Raw genomic sequence first — 22,763 nt, forward strand, 5'->3', positions numbered from 1 at the left:
TGTCTGATTCCTAGTATGTGTCTGATCTTTGAAAAAAATTCTGAAAAATCCTGTTTTTGATATAAATGAATTAACTTAAATGTGATTACATAGAACAGAGAATATGAAAAACAATGGAATAGAAATTTCCATCAGTAATCTGCAGACAATATACCAATTTAATAATACTACAACTTTTCAGGCATTGTCTAAGACAAATAGATATTTTTTTAAATTATTATTTATTCCTAAATTGTAGCCTGCTAGTGATATTTATGTGGATATATATATATATTTTTTTCTTTTCCACTACTTCTTTTCAGCACAGGAAATTGGAATAGAGAGCCCTCAGTGAAATGTGTAAATTGCAACTTTTAAGCAAGATACTTAAAGTTTAGAAAGGCAAAGTCTGGCCTTTATGTAAAGCTAATTTGCATGTTTTAGGAACTGATTAGTTCTAACTGCACAGTACTCTATTTCAAAGTATGTTGATGTTCACCTTTAACAATCTAATTTTGAGCCACAGGTTTGTTTTTTGGCCTTAAAACATAAAGTCAGCTCACTATTCTGAGTGAAGATGTGTCTGGATTTTTCCAGATCTATAGTTTAGCTAATCCACAGCCACTGGAAAATATTTGTCCTACTCTTGGTCAGTACTGAAATAACCTGTCATAAATCATGTGATTCTTTTACTTTTCCCTTTGTGTTATAAATACTTGTAAAGCATACCTGCAGATCTGCATAACGGAGCAGGAGCCCAGGATATTTCTACTAATCTGAGTAAAAACTCTGTAGCTACTCAGGCCTTGGAGATACCACCTGTACCAGAATTTCCATCTACACCTTTACCACCTATGAGGTGTGCTACCTGGTCTTTCCTAAATCATCTGTTCATTAATTCTTGGGACTTAATATGGGTTTCTGCTTTATTAAGATTCATAATTCTGCATGCTAATTTAAATAAAAAATAAACCTGACTTATGTGGCTACCTTAGTCTGCTCAAAACTTGTGCTCATAACTCCTCTCTACCTTGTAGTTCACTTTTACTTCTGTGTATTGCAGTGAGATTTCTGGTGGGTGCTTTTCTTCAAGTAGAGAGCCTTTAGTAGAATATGTTTTAGATTATTTTCTTGTTCAAACTGGAAAAAAAAAAGCACACATATTAAAAAATATTAAGTAATATATTCTCTAACCTTCATAAAACTAACATCCTAAAAAAGTTGCAGCAAAACGTATATAAAAATTGAAGGAGTGAAATCCCATCATCACTTGTGGCTCTTTATTTTCCGGTATTTCCTAAAAGATTTCCATCACATAGTACAATACCAAATACGCGTTTTCTATATTTGTCAATGTAAAATACTGCTTGGTTTTCTGAGTTTATAAGAAGCAGGACATTTCCCAACCTTCACTAAAGGTGTGATACATCTCAGGAATATTGTTCCTCATTTTGTCCCCCTAGCAGTGTATTTTGCTATAAACTGCAGTTTGTTACAATTCACTTACGTTTTTGAGTACGATGTCTTCTGTCCAGCATGCTGTTTCAGTATGGATTAAAAATCTCTTTGTGTGTTTTTATTACTGTGAATGGAGTGAAAACGGTGCTAGACCAGAATCTGCAGCTGCTTTTCTGCCGATAGCAGAGTCCTCCCATTGCAGTGCCCCCTCTCCCAGACCTGCTGAACATGCTGCAACGTCTTCGGGGAGGTAAATCATTCAGAGGTGGTTTCCATTCAGTTGTGATCTGTCTATATACTGTTCTAGCCCAGATTTTGTTATCTTAGGGGAGAGAGGGTTGTCTGTCATTCACTTAAAAGCGGCTCATTAATGTTGTGTTCATTAGGGATATTCCTGATAATGGCAGAAAGAGGATGGTGAAGAGCAGTAAAATATAGCTGAGCAGATTCATGAACAGTTTCATGGAGATGTTAAAAACAAAAACAAAACAAACAAACAAAAAAACGTAGTACATATCGATATGTTGTCAGTAGAGTCCCTTTCATCTCCTGAGGGGCATAATGGTTCACTCAACTCACAAGTAGTTCAGTGTTGTTTATATTTTTCTAACATACAGAAAAGTGCCTTTAAAAGTAGTAATTTTTTTTAAGGAGGATGATGTTTTTCATAACACTGTACTGTACTATGATGCCATCAAAGAAAACAAAGTTATTTGGAAAATATCCCAACACTGGCTTTGGATAGATTCACTGGCAGTGAAACCTGATGTTTTGGAGGTCATCTTTGGGTGTAAGGCTGTGACAGTAAATTTTTTTAACACTATTATTGAAATTAAATAACATTTTTTGACAGATTCTGTATCACAGTTCAGGAGGGATTTTTATTTATTTATTTATTTTCTTTTCAGATAGCTTATGATCATTCACACACAAACATAAAGTTCTAATACTAAACAAAGCTGCTGTTTAAAAAGAAAAAAAAAAGATTGTATTCTTTTTCTTCCTGTGTGGGAATGAGAGAAGAGAAATCTTTAACAACTAGAAGAGATGTTTTATCTTAGGGTGGGTTGCACTAAGTGCTGTTTCCTGTCTTTTACTTCCACTGCAATGTTTAAGATCCTCTTAATGAAGAACTTCTGCTTAACTGCATTTGCACTTATTCTTGTGCTAGGTGATTATCAGAGTACAGGTGGACTTAGCAATGGGGAAAAGAGGACTTGTGGGAGGAGGACTAGCCCCTTTTTTTTCACATTTGACCCCCCATATTGACACTTTGCACACTTTATTCCCATCCTTGGGAATGACGAAGGACTGATAGCTTCATCAGGGACCCCAGCACTGACTTCATTAACATTCACCTGCAAGTCTTGACAGGCAGACACATAGACACACTCACACTCACGGATGTTACCCCTTGTAAGCAGTCTTGATTACTTTTACCCTTTTAAAAATTGCCCGTTAATGTAAGGATTCATCTGGTCCAGGGTCTTCTGCCTTCTTGACTGGCCGTTGAGATGCGGCTTCAAATCAAAAGTATAAAACCATATCCAGAGTAACTGTTTCACAGACAAACAGAAGACAGTCATCAGGATGATGGCATGGTCATTTAAATTCTAGACATCAATCTGAATCTTAGTGATCCTGCTCAGGAAAAGTGATGTATCAAGCTAGGTCAGATATTCTTGTCCTTGCAGTTTATAAGGCATGACAGGACTGCTTGCAGTGGTAACCTAAGAGCACTGTGTTAGCACAAGAAGTCTCTCCAGTTGGGTAAGCTTCATCTGTGGTGTGACTGACAAGGTAATATAGGATGGTTTTGGAGTTTTGAGGGTTTTCTTTGCCCAGAATAGATTGTCTAGTAGGTTGTTGCCATGCTCTTCACTTCGCCAGAGAGCAGAGTTCACTTTCAGAGACACTCAGTTTGATCCATTTGGCGGTATCAGAATTTCATTATTTGTGTAACTGGTTTGGGAAGACTTCAACTCCATCACAAGATACCAGTATGTCAGGGTAGGCACAGGAACAGCTTTTGAGTAGCAGATAGCATGGTCATTTGTAGGACACCAGGGAGCAGCTTAGATTCCTAAATAGTTCACAGATATTTCACAGTAACTGCAACAAACAAAAGAGTATTTCCAGTAAATTTAATTTTCTTGGGGAACTTTTCAGCAGTTGTGCTTGATAACAAACAGAAAACCCCTTGTTTTATTTCACAAATGTTTTGCACCTTCAGCTCTACCTGGGCCTACAGTGCAGGTTGTGCTCCCTTGGTGTCTGACTGAAGTGCACCTGCAAGAGAAATGCGAACTGAGAAAATAAGGCTTCTGTGTGTCTGAGCAAGTAATATCATTGTGCCTTCTCCTGAATACTTCTGTTCTTTGCTAATGAAATGCAGTCCCTAGAGGGAAGAAATAAAAAGCAATTCAGTAATCGATTTTCATCTCTACCAGTGAAAATCTAGTGTGATGACACATACGGAACTGCAGATGCCTTGCAGGTACTGGCACAAATACCATCTTCTGAGTACTGAGAAGTTCTTAGTTCCAAATCTTTCCAAAGTTCCCGTTCTTTCCAAATCCCATCTCTGGTTCCTGTGTCCAGGGAGAGTAAATTAAAGTCTCCTGTCTTTCTGGACCTGTGGCTACATGTTTATTATAGATTAACTTAGCAAGCAAGCAGCTTGAACCATGGAAAACTGGGAAAGGACAATTCCATCCCTCTCCATCCATCTGCTTTGTTTGAGGCTCTTGTTTTATCTGGAAATTAAAATACTGTTCTTTGCCTCAGTTTCATCTCTTGTTTCATTTTATTTCTTTGTTATAATCATTCAAAGATGATGGAGAAGGTGGAATTTATTTGAAGGTGTGGAGGATTTGTGGGAGGTTATTTACAGAAAGACTTCTGTGTATAGCTTATATCACAGGTGTGTAGAGGAATCTGGAAGGGACTTCCTTTGTAGCCTGGCTTCCTCTTATCTTACTGAATTCTCACATGGATATTCTCCTTCGCAGACCAGTCAGACTCAAGGTATAGTGCTTGTGTGCCTACGTGAGGCTCTTATAAAACAAATTAATTCTGACATTTGGTTTTGGTTTTGGAATACAGAAGTAGTTTAGCATGATTTTCTTTCTCATTGATTTTTTTCCTCCACATTTTTCAAATGCATTATACGGCTAAGTTTTCAAACTGCTTTAAGCAAGATGTGAATCTTCTCTTTCTTTCTGTTTTTTCCCCTCCTTAAGCTAGGTACGCTTTGAGTGTATCTTAAGGCAGGTTTATATCAACATTTTAATTCAATTACTGTGCACTGAGAAAAACAAACAAACAAACAAAAAAACACTGGAGGGGATGGCAGGATACACATATAGATAGTCTTTCTGTCTCTTGACAGAGATGCAGATGACCAGCTTTTTACAAAATGAATCTTTTTTTTTGGAAAGCTTTCTGAAATGTGCCAGGAAGGACTGCATGGGACTAGTGTTTTGTGCTGTATCACCTGGCAGCCAGTGCTCTCCTTGGAGCAGGTGTTTGGATTACTTCTGCTCAAGGCAACACGATTATCATTCAGAATTTGTATTCAGTAGATTCTGCTATGTTACAAAGATTGTTACTGGCCACAGTTTTTGAAATATCAGAATTTATTTTATCAATGTACCTTTTAAAAACATTTAATTACAGTTATATTTGGCAGCTCCTGTTAGAAGCAAGCTACTGATGTGTTAGGTACTATGCAACTTGTTCCTCACCATAGTGTGGTACAGCCACTTTTACAAAATATTTAGGCAGTTTGTTTTTTTCTTCTGCTTTCTCTCCTAATGCAAATTCATTTCAAATATCACATGTGATATTAAAGAGGAGATTGATAAACGTACAGTGGTTAACATACTGATTTGAGGCAAAATTATCATAGCTGAAACTAATCTGAAAAGGTGGTTCAGAATGAGAGCCAACATATCTGTTCAAGCAGTAAAAAAAAGTATAGGAGTATTTCCTACTCAAGATGGGCAGAAATCCGAGCAGCTTTTGCAGAACTGGAGAAGGAAGGATTAGCACAGAGTGTGGGAAGGAGAACATAATTACATAAATTGCGTGATCCAGTCAAAGCTATATATAATTTTGTTTCTCTCCTCAGATGAGAGGCCATTTGTACAGGAAATATATTTGGTCTTTATGTTTTGTTATTGAGCTGGTATTACTGCTTACAGCACTCCTTAGGGTTGGGAGTACATCCAAAGCTGATCTCCAAAAATCCTGTGTTGTATAAAATGGCAACTATCAGAAATCAATAGGGACTAATTGCTGGGTACTGTGTCAGATTTTAAATAATGCAGGTATGGGCCATCCAAAGGCCAGCCGAATTGCTTTTGCCAATAAGGCCCCACATTCACTCTCAATGACTGGCATAGATGATTATTTTCCTAATGGGCTCCATCTTTTCTTGGCTGAAGCTCTGTGATTCGTACCACCCACTACCGAACCACCAAGCTGCAAAATGTATGATCTGGATTTCATTACTGGCTTAAAGCTTGGCTTACTGCTTATATGGCAGACTCCATCATATAGAGCATAATACCTTTTTTTTTTTTTTAATTGTCATTTTATTCTTTAGCGAAAGCTTAAACTGGTCATATGGCAATATAGTCAATTACTATAATTTATAGTGAATTATTACTCAATTTCATATATGTATTATCCCCCTATAAGCTTAACAACAGTGAAATATTTAGGATCAATTACAGCCTTTCCAGGAAGTTTCAAAAAGTCACCTTAAATAGTCATCCTGGCAACTTTAGACTCTGTAAACCACAGAATCTGGCACTTCCTGAGGAATAAAACTATTACAAAGTAGATCTAGTGCCAACAAGTCTTTAGACTACTCTATTATATAAATGCTTTTTACAGGCTTACAGATCTACTTTTATCGTTTCATTAATGAAATTATTCCCGATAGTCATAAAAGCAAATAGTTTTAAATAGTAAGTATCAATCCAGATTTTTGTTGTGTACCTTCTGATTAGCAGACAGCCAAGCATATTCTTTGCCAAAACTGTAGTCTCCAAGAAAGTCTTACTCCTTTTCTCACTGCTGCCAAAGCAAGTCAAAAATGGGAGTACAATGAGTTTGTATGTCTGAATAAGATTTGGAGTTGGCTTGCCGTCTGCTTGCTCTGCCTTTAGAGCACATACCCGGTGTGATTCATTCCTATTCTCCTTGCCTACTTCAAGCCCCTTTTTATGACTTACAAAGCTTCACAAATATGTTTTATGGAGTTATAGATGACCTGAGGGCAACTCCAGAAAAGGCCGGATTTTCTGAAAACCCCTGTTTTGTTGTGAATTGTTTTAACTGCTGCCATACTTTCCTAAAGTCAGACAGATCTCCTTTTTGGCAGATTTGACATCTTCATCAATTTTCCTAAACAGATTGCCTCATCAGAGTCATAATACAAAAGGGAACCTTGAAAAGACAAGAGCTGCTCATTTAGTTGGAAAACAATGTCAGGCTGGGAAGAACGGGATGTTCCAGGCTACCCAAATGGAAACCACCAGATCCTTTATGGTTGTCTTTGGTTACAAGCAAGAATAAGTAAAATACAGGGGGAAATAGTGCTCAGTGAATGCTTATTTTCTTTCTGTTTTCTCGGACTTAAGAAAACTTTTGTTTGAGAATCCTTTGGAAACCTGACCCAAGTGTGTGTCTCATCCCCCTACAATTGGTCAGGTTTTAAATACCTGAATCCGAGTAGCCACAGTGTCTAAAGTGTGATCTGCTTATGCTAGGTAGAGTTTTTAATATACTTGTGTTCTCATTCAAGTATATTGTATATTTTTAGAGTAATTAATTTGAGCTACCCTAATAGTTTGTTTTTGAGGTTAAGCAAGGCTAGTTTTAAGTTCTCAAGCTTCAGCTCTAAAAAATGTCCTGAAGAATCCATTTCAGAATGGTCTAATTTCTGGAGGGTGAATGTTTGGTTCCTAGGGAAGAAAAAGAAAGCCCTTAAGAGCTACTTGCTTATTCTAATTATCAAAGTCTCAAGAAGACCAGCTAGAAGGAGTTGTCCATTGCTGTATGGTATTCTTATATCAAACGAGAAATTTCCTCTGAGTATGTAGTCTCATTACAATTACTTCTTGTCAAACTAAAACCAACTAGGAGAATAACTCCCGAGTTGCATGCTCCCGATTCAGCAATCCTTCTGCCAAGCGCAGCTTGTACAGAGTCTCCGCTCCCTGCAAAGTGCAGTGTGGCCACGCAGACCCCGGAGCCCCCTCTGCCCACCCCTGCATCTGTGCAGCCACCTATTGCAGCCCCGTCTGTGGAAGCAACTCTCGTGGAGCCTCCCCATCCTGCCAGGTACAAGGATACCCACCACAAAAAGGCACAATTGAAACTCTATTTTTACTCATGGTTTCACCTGATTTTTTTTGATGTCAAGGTGGAGCAGTTCCCAGGCAACTCTTGACCCTCATGCTGCTCTGGAAATTAGCATAACAATTAGCAACTAGAGTAGCTATTAAACAAAATTTGGAAAAGTACTTCAGAAATCATAGTGGCCTTTAGATAGAGATGGAGAAACTAAAATCATGGGTAGGAGATTTGATAGGAAGGTGACTTTGCTGAAGGAAGCTGATGATATGAATTGAATATGTGGTATTGAAGTATGGAAGGAAAAGGTGAAATAAGATTTCAGGGGAAGGTGTAGCACAGTGCAAGTAATATATGGTTCTTTGATGTTAAGCATTTTATTTACATGCCTTTCAGAGTTTTGTCACCCTTTTTATAATAGGCACATTTTTGAATTGACCAGTAGGCTGAAGTTTCTGGGGAAGAGTATAAATGTTAACTTGTAAAGTGACAGGACATTAATTATTCTTACCAGTTACCAATAGGGAAAGATAGCTCCCAGCACCCCCACCCCTCAAAAAAAAAAAAAAAAAAAGAGTGGGTGGAAAAATAAGAAAAGTCCTTATTGGAGTGGGCACTGGGTACAAGAATGGGGATCTGGGTATCTGGGTTCATTTAATTTTAAGAACCCATTTGTAGAGTCTTTCTAACATGCAGATTGGCATGCCAGTAATTAATAATCACTGATATTAAACTATACCTGTTCTTTTTTTTTATGGCTAAGGAGGGCTTTTAAAAATCCTTAAATGAACTCCTCTTGAGCTTTAGCTACCATTGCAGAAGGCGTAATAAGTGTTCAATTAATGAATTTTTTTTTTCTCTTACTGCTTTTGGGCAGGCATGATACATCTATCTCTACTTGTGAAACGAGTTCTTTCAGTAAAATTTCAAGCAGTCAGTCTAAATCATCCGTAAGTCATTCAAGGTAAATCTTTCAAAGTATGAGTACAGCAGACTGCCTAGGTGTAAGCAAGGTTTTCAGGCAGAATTTCTGCATGTAAATCCAAGCAGCAATGTACAAATGGCATTGTTTGGATTTTTTTGTTCACTTCTGAAGTGATTGAAAAATACACAGAAATTGTGTGGACATAGTCTTGACATTTTAAGATAGAGATGGGGTTATGGATTCAGTATTGTAGAGTTGACTTTGGAGCCATCGTGTTTTTTCATGGCTCTTGCCTCTTCACATTCCTTCTAATTTAGGTAATAATTAGGGGAAATGCAAAGGGGCATGAGGAACATGCTGAATTTTGAGAAGGTGGCTAAAAATATACCTGCTGAAGTTGTATCAGCAAATATTGCAAAGTTTTTTATGTAAAAAAAAACTTACTTTCAGGTAACTTACTTTCAGGCCTCCTTCTGTCAGTACCGTGGAGAATGAGTTAGGTCCACGTGGGCCATCAGTCATGGGCAGAGGGTTCAGTGGGAACAACCCAGGGGTGAGAGAGAGTCTGGGATGAGCAATTTGAAGGCTGATAGATGTGGTGAATGGAAAGTTTTTTTGTAGGTAAAATCAGAATTGCTGCTTTCTGTGTTAGTGTTCAGGGGACTAATATGGTGCCCTGACATCTCTATGAGCTGGGAACCTACAATAGTATCACTTTATGGTGGTTAGGGCAGTCTAGTATTGTGCTCTGTCAATCTTTTCTGCTTTCTCTGTGTTCTCTGTTGGTTCAAAGTTTGTGTGCTAGAACAGTACTGCTGGGAAGTCCTTTGGGAAGTCTGCCCAAGCCTGGACCTGCTCCTGTTCCCGTTTTTTCTCCTTTCAAGCAGAGATCAAAAATTAAGAGCATGGCTGCTGCTGCTGTGTCTGCTGCCATTGCTGTCCGGGCCAGGTAGACATCAACTTTAACGGAACTTTTACAGCTTAGTTTAAGAAAATTCAGGCTCAGACAAGAATAATTGCTCCCTGGCAGGATTGCAAAATCAGCTCTTTCACAATAACATGGTGGCAACTCATTAGAATATGTCCAAGGCTCCTGTGTCCTTTTAGCTTAGCTCCAAACTGCTCTGAACCTTGGTGAGTAATTCTGCTTCTCTGATCCTCGTGGTATCCATGATACGGTTCAGTCAGTAAACTAATTGAAAGTAACAGTTAAGTGATATGGGTGCCAAAGAATAATCTGCATCTTTAAATAACTTCTGGATGCTGAAGACAGTAGAGAGAGTTGCATCTATATCTTTAGTATATTACTCTTTGTAGGGGTTATTAAGACCAGTGGTCTCAACGTTGTTGGTTGTACACCTCAATCATTTAAAAAAATAAATAAATTTGAATGTGCACTCCCAATATGTGTATTTATTACTTCCTAAAATATTAGTAAAGTAGTTCATGCATATAATTTATATACATTATAAAACATACACAAAAGCAGAAATTAGAAAAGGTGAGAAAACGATTAAATAAACACATTTTTTTAATTGTAAAAATATATATGCTTTTCACACTGCAGTGGGATTTTTGGGCACATCAGGATGTGTGCATGCCACTTTGGAGACTGCTTTAGATGGCATTTCTAAGTCAGTCATTCGAGGTTCAGTTTATCCATACTGCTACAGAATTTGTAGAACTTTTCATTTTTTGGGCTTTCAGTTAGTCCCAGCCAACCTGAACTCTGTTCAAACAGCTGGTTTGTTTACACGGTCTTTTTAAATGCTTGTCAGACTCTCTGAACCTAGCGTCTACCGTTCGCTCTTGGATGCCCTGCTCATCACCCCTGTCACTAAACCTCCTCTGCAAGCCATTGGGCCCTCCAGGAAGTCAACAAGTGCTCTGGAGCTGCAAAAGAGCAAAAGGTATCGTCTGAGTGCTGCACAAGGTTGGCACCGAGGACTCGCAAGAAACCGGCTTCTCCTTCAAAGCCTGTTTCTATCGTCTGCATGTTTTCAGCAGTCTGCTTGTTGTGGTTTTTGGCACGATGTCCCCTGATCCTGAATCCTGTTGGTTTCACCTCTTTGCAGAACTAATCTGCACCTTGGTCCTGCCGGTGCTGTTTGTGCAAATCCACCCTACTAAGCAAAGTGGGCATCTAGTGCACTTCTGAGATGCAGGATGCTGTTTGTGTTGCATTCAGAAGCTCACAGGGGAGGCACTGTCACTCCAAATAGCTGACTGGAGAAGAAACAAGATATTCTGGCTCAAAACCTCTACCCAGATGAATTATTTGCAACAGTTCTTTGAGCAAGCAAGCCGTGTGTTAGGCTGTGAGGGTGCTCCTGGAACAAAGAGCTGCTATTTTTCAAAGCCCATTTTTAATGTATGAAATCAAATAACTGGCATGTGGTGCAGCAAATAAGTGTTTTAAAAAATTATTTGCTGTCTAGACTCTTTGTTCCAACATTGATTCTGTTCAGTGCGCAGGACTTCTTGTTTCCTGACTGCAGCTATGTTAACACTACCTCCTGTGAAAAGCTGCTTTTATGTAATTGACTTCAGCCTCAAAGGAGAGAAACTTTGGGCGTATTTTAAAGGACAGTACATAGTAAGTTGTGCTAGGGAAGAAATAATCTGTGTATTTTCATGTACTTGCATTTTCACAAGAATAATACCCTTAAGGAGATAAAGCCCAATTAAAGATAGAGCTGAGATCCACTTGATGTAAAAAAAAAAAAAAAAAAAAAAAAAAAAAAAAAAAAAGTCACGTATTAGTTCTTTGCCTCCTATTTCAGGGTGACCTGAGTCACTAGAAAAGGCTAAAGCAGCCCTGACTTCAGGGAGGAAAATGGTGATATTAGACACACACAGATCATCTTTCCTTTTATCTTTTTTTTTTTTTTTTTTTTTTTTTTCTTGTGTGTGTGTGTTCTTGCATCCAAAGGGAAATGTTCTGTAGCAATTCTGATATCTGTGTACTGCTGGTAAAGTCCAGGACATGCTGCCAGCACAACTTCAGTCTACCTATGCTCTTTGTTTGCTGATATTTTAGTAAGCAAAATAATGGCAGTGAAAACAAATTCTCTGACTTTCCTTTTTTCCTTCACTCACTGATGTGCAGAGTTCGTAGCATAAGCTGCAAATGAAGTTAGATTGTTACGAGAATGTAAGCATTTGCCTTGCTGACTCTGAAGCTGTCTTTATGTTTATGCATCTTTCGCTCATGATACAGGGACAAACATATTGGGGTGACAATTTCTACTTTCCTTGTTATCAACTTGAACTTGAACTGAAGGAAGAAGAGGTTGCCAGTAGATGGAGCCATAGAAACGAGGCTTTGTGCTGCCTCATTCCAGTGAGAAAAGGAGCACAAACTCACTGCATAGATTGAGAAACATGCAGCAAAATTAGAGATAAAAGACAAATTATGCTTACAATTCACTGTCAATATGTAAATATTCTCCTGTAAGTTCAACACATAGCAATGAAAACCAATCAATTATGTCAGAAGGAGAAAAAATAATAATGCTGAAAAATATTTTAAACAGCAGCTCACTTCATCCCACAACGAAATAGCTGGTAAGGAAATAGAGCTGAAGTCCTATGTCCATAAAGAGATGAGGGTATGACATAACATAACTTGTTACAACTTGGGACAACATATGCTAACTTGTTCAAAACAACTGGCACAACCAAGACAGCCAAGTAAATAAGCTTAAACAACTTCACGTTTTGTGTTTTCCATCTCTTTGTTAAAATACCTTACATGAAAGGGTAATTTACCTGTTTTACTGAGGTAGCCGTGTTTTGTTTGCATTATCTTCAGGCTAAAACTCAAGATGGTTGCAACTACAGCAAAAGCAGGGCTTAGGTCTTGTTCTGCAGTAGAGTTTCTTCGGAAGTATTTCTATTTCATACCTTTCACTTGACCATCTCTATTTCGAAAAGCTTGTTGTCTTAAACTTTGCTGTACTGGGTAGCTGCCAGAAAACTTGGCTTTTTTCTGACTGATGCAATATCGCTTCTTAACTGGCTTGAAATAGCATCAAATATCCACACGTTTACTTCTCCCAGATCCCTCAGAAATGTTTTTTGCTTGTTTTGTTTTTGTATAGTATAGCCATGCAATCTTTCACTAATTTAAGTTCATCCTGTTGTTAACAGAGCCTTAAGTTTTATAGTTGTGTTTTTATTTTCCTTTTTTTTTTTTTTTTTTTTTTTTTACATACATGTATAAAGCAAAATAAATGTATTTAATACACTGCATTTCCAAGAACTGGAGGTCTTGCTTAAAATTAAACCGTGTGGCAAAACTCAAGTTTTGGGAGACATTAGCAGAAATGGGCATAGACATGACTTTTGCTTTACGTACCTGACACAAAGCCATGTAGAATTACTTGAAAAAAAAAGAGTAGCCTGGTCTTGTGAGATAATCACCAGGGTTGACTCTGAAAATATTTAGTCTGAAAGAAGTTTTGAATTGTTTCTGTGCAGATCACTGCTTATGTAAGAGTTGCATATGTCCTTACTGCAGCTCAGTATGGAAATACTTCCACCCACGTGACTTTCCCTTGTCTTATTCTATTTTGCACTTTCTTGCAAGTTACTGGAACACTATTGGGCGGGCTTGCATAAGATCTAAACACCAATTTTAAAAATTGAATGAGACTGTGGGTTTCCAGAGGGATAGGAACAAGGTCAGCACTTAGTATTTCTTGTCTTCTGTTTGTTTATTGTTGCACCAGATAGTTTTTGCAAAAAAGCATATGTATTCCCCCATTCATACAGTTTTATCACTGTTTTCATGCCTGGCTTTTTCTGATCTTCTGATTTGTGTGTGTGTGTGTGTGTATTTTAGAAGTTGTTTATTCAAGTTTCTGGATTATGCTTAATGATTGTTTGGGATGAATAGATAACCTACAGGAAGCAATATTTAACACCAGGGAAATCTTACTTGTTTGTTAAACTATTTTGGTTTTAGAAGCCATAAAGCAGAATAAAGCCTATCACATTCCACATGGTCGTGCCAGAAACCAGCAAGAGTGATTTGCTTGCTTTTTTTTTTTTTTTTTCCTTTCTTCTTGTCTTGTTTTTGTCTTAAAAGATTTAGTGTTCTTAAGGGAAAATAACCTCACAGAATTCCTGGCCATGTGAAGAAAGCATTTACAGACTCGTAGATATTATATGATCTTTCCTGTCAGCAGGCTTTCTCAGACCCCAGGAGACTTGTTCCTGATTCACGCGGTCATTCTGGACAACAAGCAGGAGTTAAAATATCATTTGTAATCCAGAGAACTATTAGGAAAATGTTTATGTACCAAACTGAGCTGCTAGTACCCATTGGGGTTTGGATGATGATATTTACAGATGGATACCCTGGTATCTTGGACTTGCGTTGGAGAAAATCCTGCCAAGCCTCTAGAGCCTGCTTAGGAAAGTCTGAGATTTGTCCCTTGTTACCATTTCAGCAGTGTTAGATGTTACAGGACAGCAAGCTGTATTTCATTATCAGCTAGGACCATAGCTTCTCCTTCGGCTAATAACAGCATGAGACAGTTATCTTTTTTAAAGCACGTATTTCTGCTGGAATGCTCTGTACAGGAGTTTCCATGGAAGGATGGGCGGAGGTTTAGGCCTCTATAACCCCAAACCATGTGTTTTTCTTCTGTCTGACTTCTGGGGAGAGAGAGGAGAGGGTGTCAAAACCTCTGCATCCAAGAGGGTTTTCCACTGCTGATTTCTTGAAATGCCTCTGAAGTATACTCAGCCTCGTGTCAGTGCACGTGATTTTGGGAAGGAAGCAGGCACTGCATAGGTGCAGATATCCAGGAGTGGTCCCTGAGAAACTGGTGCTCCTTTCACGTGTGACCTGGACCTGCTTCCTTATGCACAGGCTCCTCACCTAGCACCCTTCTGTAGCATCCAAGAGGCTCTTAGTACCATGTCCTGACAGGGACTGACAGCTGGCAAATGTCTTTATCTCCCAGTCCTCCAACCAAGTAATAGTATGTAATGCAGTGTTTGGTATCTGGGGAGGAAGATGAGGAGATAGAGTCAGGAATTACTCAGTTTTTATTGGATGTTGCCTGTTCGCATAGTGTTCCTGTTGGTTAGGAAGAACTAAGTCTGAGGAGCCTGTTGTGAGCTCTGGGTAAGTTTGTGCTGGCGCTGGATTCTGGTATGTGTCCCCAGCTCTCAGACTGAGCCCCAGAAAGTTCTTTCTTTTCCATAAATGTTGTTGTTTGCCAGTTTTCTTTGGTTGATTTTTCTGTTTCCCTTGCAAGCCACTTCCAGAATTATTTGTTTCATCTTTCTATAACTTAATAATTAAACACATCATGGATTTTCTGGTCACAGGGCTTGAAATCAGCTGGGCTTTTGTTTCACTGTTACTTCTTGCAGGGCTGAAAACCCTTGCCCAAAGCTTGACAGGAGAGTTTTTTTGACATCTGCTAAGCAATATCATCTTTCTTAAAATGAAAGTGACTGCCATGGTTACTTGTAAGAACATATCGTTTGTATTTTGAAGAGGGACCCAAGTAGTTTTCTACCCTAAGTTTAGAACATCATTTGCACTGATAATGTACATTAACTTTCATCATGGAAAACTTTATTTATTTATTTTCTGTAAGTATTCATCAGGTGGAGGAGGATTATTTAAGAGTTACAGAACAGAGTTAAAAGGTTAAAACTAGAGCTAGGAGGTAAGCTTGGCATTATCAACAGCACAGGTGTTTTGACATTAAAATGTACTTAACCTGAACCTGACTTCTGAGTGTCACTTGGACAGTCTGAGAAACCTACTCACGTGGAGCTTTGGTAAATACGCAAGGTTTATCAGTTTATCATTCCTTCCTCAGTCTTCTAATGACAACACTGAAAAAGACAACACTGAAAAATACACTGTAATTCTCTTCCTTAATCTATTAATTTTCTTGAATTTCTGCATTTATTTTTTTTTTTCTCTTTAAACCATGTATTCTCTCAGGAAAAAATCAAAGTTATTCTCAAATCTTTTAAGGCTTACACTTACTTAAAAATCTTAAGTAACCTTAGAAACATTGTCAACGTTTTTTTGTAATAAATGAGGAAAACATACTTTTTATTTACAATGTGAAGCTCAGCTTAACTTAAAAAAAAAAAAATTGTACAAGAGCATCATTCTTTTGGTTGGCCTCATGAACCATTATTTTTTTTTCTGCCTGGTATGAGAACAAAGATTTAACAGTAAGAACAGTCTGGGTCATCACTGTACAACATCTTAGTGTGCTACAAAACAGTAGCAGAGCTAATTTTGGGGTTTGTAGAGTCTCTTCTTGGAAGATCTGTTTGTTTTTGAAAGACATGGAACAATTAAAAACAATAGCTGAAAGTTTGATAGTTTCCCAGCATAGATGGAGATGAAGTGAAACGTTTAGGAATTAATTTTGAAGCATGAATTTGAATAAGATTAGCATATAAAAGGTGGAATATCTCCAGGGTTCTTTGAAAGTGAGACAAGGATGTATATATCTTTCTCTCTAAGGAGAATGCCATATCGTGCTTGCAGGCAACTGTTTGATTAGGAGCTGTAATTCAGGAAACACAGTGTGTGCACTATTCCCTGCAGCCCACTGTCGGTGGGCAATGTTACACTGGAGAGATGTGCCAAGCATCTTGCCTGTTAAATTAACTGGCTGTAGTGCAGGCTTAAGTTTATTCAACTCTTACTTGAAAAAACAAAAAAAAAAAAAGGCACAGCGTGCAAAGGGTGTCCAAGACCTGTCAGAAGTTTTGGTGTGAGGCCAGCATGATGCCCTCTTTCAAAAAATCATGGCTTCAAGCTTTTCCCTTGCGAAGCTGGTCTTTAGGATAGTACATAATCCATCTCAGGTGGTCACAAATTACAGGGGGTTTCAACCTGTGGTTATCACTGTCTTTGAGGCTGGAGTTTTACAATTCCTCTTTTCAGTCTTTTTTGTTTTCTAAATGAAAACCTAAATGTCTCCAGTAATCTCTTGGTTCAGGAACTTGATTAACATGCCATTCACAAGCCTCAGCATTCAGCCATGGAAGTGGTGATGGTGAAGATACAAGTCAGTATTACAACTATCCTTGTAGGCACAAGGCAGCATCTGCTTCCCCTCCTATACATGTAAAACTGCAAATCTGAAGATGAAGCAAAATTTCCATCCTGAGGGAGGTCAGGATGGAAATTTTGCTTCATCTCCAGATTTTCAGATGAAGCAAAGATGATTTGCATCTCCTGTCTTTCCTCCAAAATAGTTGTAGTTGAGGAGCCTCAAAGGCTGCAGTTCACCAGCTGCATGCTTAAGCTGAGTTCAGCTGTTTTCTATGTGGTATTCTTCAGGAAGTGATGCTTTAAGGTGGAGTTCCAGCCTTTGGTGGCTATGCTTGGCAAGTCGATATTTGTGTTTTTGAGCCAGATTAACAACAGCTAAAAACTGATATGAAGTCCAGTGGATGGAGATCACTGACCTTATGAGAGAGTTTTGCCTGTCTAGAATCCCTTTTTGCTCAGTGAGTAGCCTTGTCTGTGTAAAGGCAGCTGGTGGTTCAGCAGGATTTTCTTATTCGTGGTTTTAGACAAAGGCAGTAAAATAGGGGCAGGACTTGAAAAGCGATTTGACAAGTGGTGGTGAGTCTTTCAGATGGAGAAAGAATCTTCTTTTTTTTATGTTTTAACAGAAAAAGACTGTGTTTTGTGGAAATCTCAAAGTTGTAAAGGGGTTCCGGCCTGGAGCAGGTTTAATGGTTTGTGTCTCAGATGTACTTGACTATTTAAAAGGACTTTTTTTGTGACGCTGAAGTTGGAGGCACATGCTTTTTTCATACTGGAAGCCAGCCCTAAACTACCTTGTCCTTATGAACCACTGAGCTGCTACTTAATGTCAGATGATGTCTTCCGATCCTTTTTCTTTTATTCTGCAAAGGCATTTTTATGCAGTGTCTCTCTGCTGCCTCAAAATCTGTTGTTAGGAAGACTTGTATCCTAAGCTTTTAAGGAGCATAATGTGTGCCTTAAATGCCTCCATTTGCACTGTACAAATGTCTCTGAAAATCTTTAACGTTCAAATGTAACAGAATGCAAGGTCTCACTTGGTGCTTCACTGTACTTGTGAATGCTTCATGCAGCAAATCAATCAGAGTATCACTTAGTGACAGCTACCTCTGTTAGAAAAAGCCTTTAATTGCTGTAGCTGTTACTGAGTGTTCAGATATACTCTGTAAACTGTGAATCTTTGCCTTATCCAGCTAAACATACTAAATACATCAATTGCTAACCCTGCGAATCTAGAGGCAGAAATCAAGGTTGTGAACTTGTGTTTTGGCCTCATTATATGTCCAAGTGCTTACATCCAGCATGGTCAAGGCACTGCTGTTAATTTGCAATAAGTGTAAAGTAAAAATAACTCAAGGATTTTTGCTTTACAAACTTGGCATAATCTATATTCTATTCCGTGAATCACCCCAGTGAAATACATACAATATATGTGCTGAAATTTTGTTATTCTTTGACAGAGAAAAGAGTACAAGGATTCTAATGCATCAGCTGATGAGTTTCCAGATTACACAATATATGTATTTGGAATTGTTTTGATTTTATTTTGCAATGCTGTTGAGTTTATTTACTGTTTTGTTTGCAAATGACCTTCAGTAGCAATTACTCCTCTACTCTGAAAATTTTTAATGAAAATATTTGTTTTCATCTTCCTGAAGACAAATACCCATTGTATGGATACTGTTACGTGGCATAAAAATCATGTAGTTATAACTTTCTGATTCTTGAACAGTCTTGAGGAATAAGGAGTGAAAATTTATTAAGTAAATAGTGGCTACTTACACTCTATGTGAACCTTAAGTGCCATTTTCATCATGTGTCTTTTTAAATAGCTGATGGAGTTATGTTAACCCTTAAAATACAAAAGCAGCTGTAAACTGCTCCAAAGAGGCAATATAAAATATTGAGTACGTTGTTTAATGAATAAAGAAACTATAGCTTTTTTAAAACCCTTGGTGCACAGAGGAAAACTGCATTAAAGCCACTTTTAGACTGATGATCTTTATGGGGATCTACCAGTAATCTGACTGAATGAGTATTTGCCCTAATCTCCAAGAAAAAGAAAAAGTTTTGGAAAAAAAAAAAAAAGGTTTTTTTTTTAAAGTGCTATTGTATTTAATTTGAAGTAAGGATTATGTTTTAATCTGCATCATGCCAGCACCTAACTTTTTAAATTTTAAAGGGATTTAGTTGTCTTTATTGGGTTCTGGAAGAAATTACCCATGTGCCCTTTTCTTAGAGAAACATCTTAAAAATGTATCTGGAATCACTACTGTTTCATCTTCTGAATATTCATTTTCTGAGGTCAATACACAAGAGAGAGGATTTTTCAGCAGGATGTAACATTTGGCAGGCTTTCCACACATATTCTCAAGGACTTGTGCCCGGTCTTTTTTCTTCCATGCTTTGCACGGAGTTGGCTTGGGGTGATCATCAGAACATCGATGATGACAGTGAACGCTGCTCTGTTGCACCAAAGCAGATGGAAGTCACACCACCATTTCACAAACGTGTTCACAGTGAGCTCACATTCTAGCAAGAAATGTATTTGATTTGTATCTCCCTTGTTTCTGAACAGTGACTCCATGGAGCCTACCCAACCTGCTGCTTACACGGCCACTTCGGTGAGGAGCATGCCTGCCAGCTATGAAAGCCCAGACACTAGACCTTCTCCCAACAACACCACGTCTGCTGCAGCCCTCAAGACAACAGGGCCCCCAAGCACTGCTAAGTACTCGGGCTGGCAGCCTGCAAACCAAACAGGTAACTTGCAGTGAGGCTTTTTCTTGTTTGTTTAAAGGTCTTCAGAGAGCTCAGTAATATTTGCTTGACCATGGGTGTAACAAGTGCAGCCTTCAAATGATTATTGGTGTGTATTGAGTACAAGGCAGTTTGGTTAGAAAAGAAGAAAAACAGCTTAAAAATTTTGGTAGACTAGTAGAATTCTGTAATTTGTTTGTTTCACAAACAGGCAAAATCCAATGTTGATGACCTTGTATTAAAAATCATGTATAACAGTCAAATGTATACAAATACAGTTTCCCACGTGACTGTCAATCCAACAGAGCATGTTCTCTATGATTTCAGGGAGCCTGAATCAACAGAGATGTTTTCCAAGTGATCTCTTCTGAAGTAGAAGGTTAAAATAAATAAATAAGAGACTAAAACATGAGAGTAGCAACATATTTGGCATTGGTAGGCTTTATCTGTGGAGGATGCCAGCGTTGCACAGTTCAGAGACATGAAGGTTTATTTACAGCAGTTGATTTCTTACAAGGACAATTTACATAGCTGCTACCATGGAATATAGTTTGGCGATTCTTATCCCTTTATACCAACACTAAAACGTCTTATGACTGGAAATAATATCGTTTTCTTTCCAGAAGCTCCTATCTTAGAACTATATACATATTAAGAAATGCAATACGTGTAATTGTGTATCTACATTTTCATAATATTTCAAGCAGTAATTTTAGATAGTCTCTTAATGTAACTTGTCTCTTAAATTGAATCTGCCTTGGCACTGAACTAAACTTGAATATTAATTTCAAAGGGTCTAGGAAAACTGTATCACTAATTAAATTTTAACTGCAGATTTTCTGGTAATAATGAGGTGAATATTTTCGATTCTCCTTATAAGGAGATAAGATGCTAAAAATGTTTTTTTTTGAGTTTTACTCTTAAAGGTTTTCCCTCTTTCAAATATATACAGTCCAGAAAAGGAACTGCAGAGGCCCTGGCATAAAAATAAAGATAAAACATACAGTGTTACCGTTGTATGTTTTTAATGGATGGGGTCTTTTGCACATATCATTAAATTACTGTTGAGACTGGTAAGGTAGGCATTTTGTTTTGGACCTGCAGTACTGCTACCGAGCCTCAAGATGGCAATACGCTGTCATTTCTATACATTGCTTTCAAACATCGAGTATGTTCTTAAGGGCTAGGTAAAGACAGGTCAATTCTTGTTTTCCTACTTTGAGTTACCTGCCATTGGGAAAGAAAAAAAAAACAAAACCCGTTTTTAAAGTTATATTTTGGTCATGTGTACTTAAGGCAAACATTGTGGGGAAAAAAGTAATCCTTCGTTTTAAGAGGTGGCTGATTGTCCCCCCCCCAAAGTGATTAATTTATTTCACTTGCACAGAAAACACCTGTCAACTTGGGGTTTCAGTAGTACTGCACCAATTTACAATATGTTGGTAGGTGTTTCATAGCTAAATCCTACTAATGTGTTTTACCATTAATGCAAGTCTAATAATTATTTTGGGGGGTGATGACTGCCACGTGACAGAGAAAGATTTACGAAGATGGATTAAGTTACACCCGATTCCATGGTTCTATGGAAATCTGTGCTCCTGCACTGGATAATTCAAAAATCTCTTATTTCACCTTAGAGGTTCAAAGTAGATGATGAAGGGGGAAAGCCAGACAGACAAATTTAGTTGTTATGTTATAGAATAGTTTTTTAAAAAAAAAAAAAAAAAAAAAAAAAGATGAAAAGTTAAAGTGGGCTATTTGAGCATATTTAAAATCATTTTATAATGTAGAAACTGCCAGAATTGCAAAGTCTACAATGCTGCTGTTAGTTACTAGGACTTGAGTCTGGCCCTTACTTTTTTCCATCATTTTCAGGATTTTGCAGGTTTTCCACGTATACATATTGAATGTGAAGGGAAGTCTATTTTTAAGTGTCTGCGTTTCCTACAGTGCAACCCACAAGGTGTATGTGTTAAGATCATGCAGTCTGAAATGAAGGTATGAGGCTGCCACATCAGAACCTGTAGCTAGATCACTTGAAGCCCAGGGGTGAGCTAAATCTGAGCAGTGTTGCTCCCCATGGCAGCAGGCACAAGGGGGAGACTGACAAAGCATGGTGTTGGGTAACTAGCACCTTCTTAGGCAAAAGTAGGGAAGTATGTAGTGTTTCTTGCATCCCTGTTCAAGGTGTTTTATGACAGTAGAGGTCCTGAGGATGTCAGTTCTGTGCTGTCTTTCTGCCGTAGGGTCCTGGGATGTTATGTGCTCGGAAACCTGGGAATAGCTTGCCTCAAGTTTACTTCCAAAGAAGGAAAAACATCACCCCCTTCAGAAATATTGAGGGAGCCAGAAATAAAACTGTAGTAGGAAGAGACATTGAAAACCTCTTTCCTAAAATGGGCAGCCAGTCTGTGTGTGCTTCTTCCCCATTTGTGGGGCTCCTTTCTGAAATGGTGAGGAATAATGGACAAGTGGGAGATGTCAAAATGCCCTTGGTTTTTGTCCATCTTTTAAATGATCCAGCTTCATCGATCTGAGGTACCGTCATATCACAGCAGTCTGCCCATGAATGAAGAAGTGACATAGCTAGCCACCTGCTAGCCTGACTTTTTAGGTAAAAAGAAGCATTTCAGGAATCAATTGAAATTGTGACAGCTGCTGAAGTGTCTGAGGCTTTTCCAGAGGTTATACAGGTTTCACTGTAAGCTGGCCCCTTAAACCTGCCATAAGCTCACCCACGGCTTTATGTGGCACATATTACCCAAGTCATTCAAGAAGTCAGTATTGCAAAACTGGCAGGCAGGAGAGGCCTAAGCACGGTTACAGAGGCATTACAGTGGGGACTGATCATTTTTCTCAGGCATTTTACAAAAATAAAAATACCCAAGCTTTTTGTGTACCAAAGCTCACTTAATAAGGCTGAACCCAACAGTCTGACAGGTAAAACTTTTTAAATAGTGGAGTGTTTTGATAAAATTAGTCAGATGTTGAAGAAAGACTATAACCGTTTCAGGGCATATTTGGTTTTCAGTCACTAATTCTGCTGTTTGTTTGCAGTCTGGGAGCATGAAGTTTCCTTCAAAGCAAAATTGCCAGCACTTCACAGGCCAAACAAAATTTGGCCTCACAGGTCATGGGTCTGACAGAATTTTAAACAAACAAAAACACCTCCCTCTGAGCCTGATTGATATTGTAGTTGAAACTCAGCCTTGGAAATAATTAGAA

General features: G+C 38.2%; 1 protein-coding gene across 11 annotated transcripts in view; it reads left to right on the forward strand.

The window, feature by feature from the left end:
- Positions 1-22,763, forward strand: part of PDLIM5 (PDZ and LIM domain 5) — a 129,760-nt gene that overhangs the window by 81,808 nt on the left and 25,189 nt on the right. For all 11 annotated transcript variants that reach the window (XM_068681728.1, XM_068681725.1, XM_068681724.1 and 8 more), the window contains one exon: positions 19,357-19,541. In XM_068681728.1, the coding sequence (XP_068537829.1) occupies positions 19,357-19,541 (185 nt within the window). The remainder of the gene's footprint in view (positions 1-19,356; positions 19,542-22,763) is intronic.

This window comes from Anas acuta, chromosome 4, assembly GCF_963932015.1.
Source record: "Anas acuta chromosome 4, bAnaAcu1.1, whole genome shotgun sequence".
NCBI lineage: Eukaryota > Metazoa > Chordata > Aves > Anseriformes > Anatidae > Anas > Anas acuta.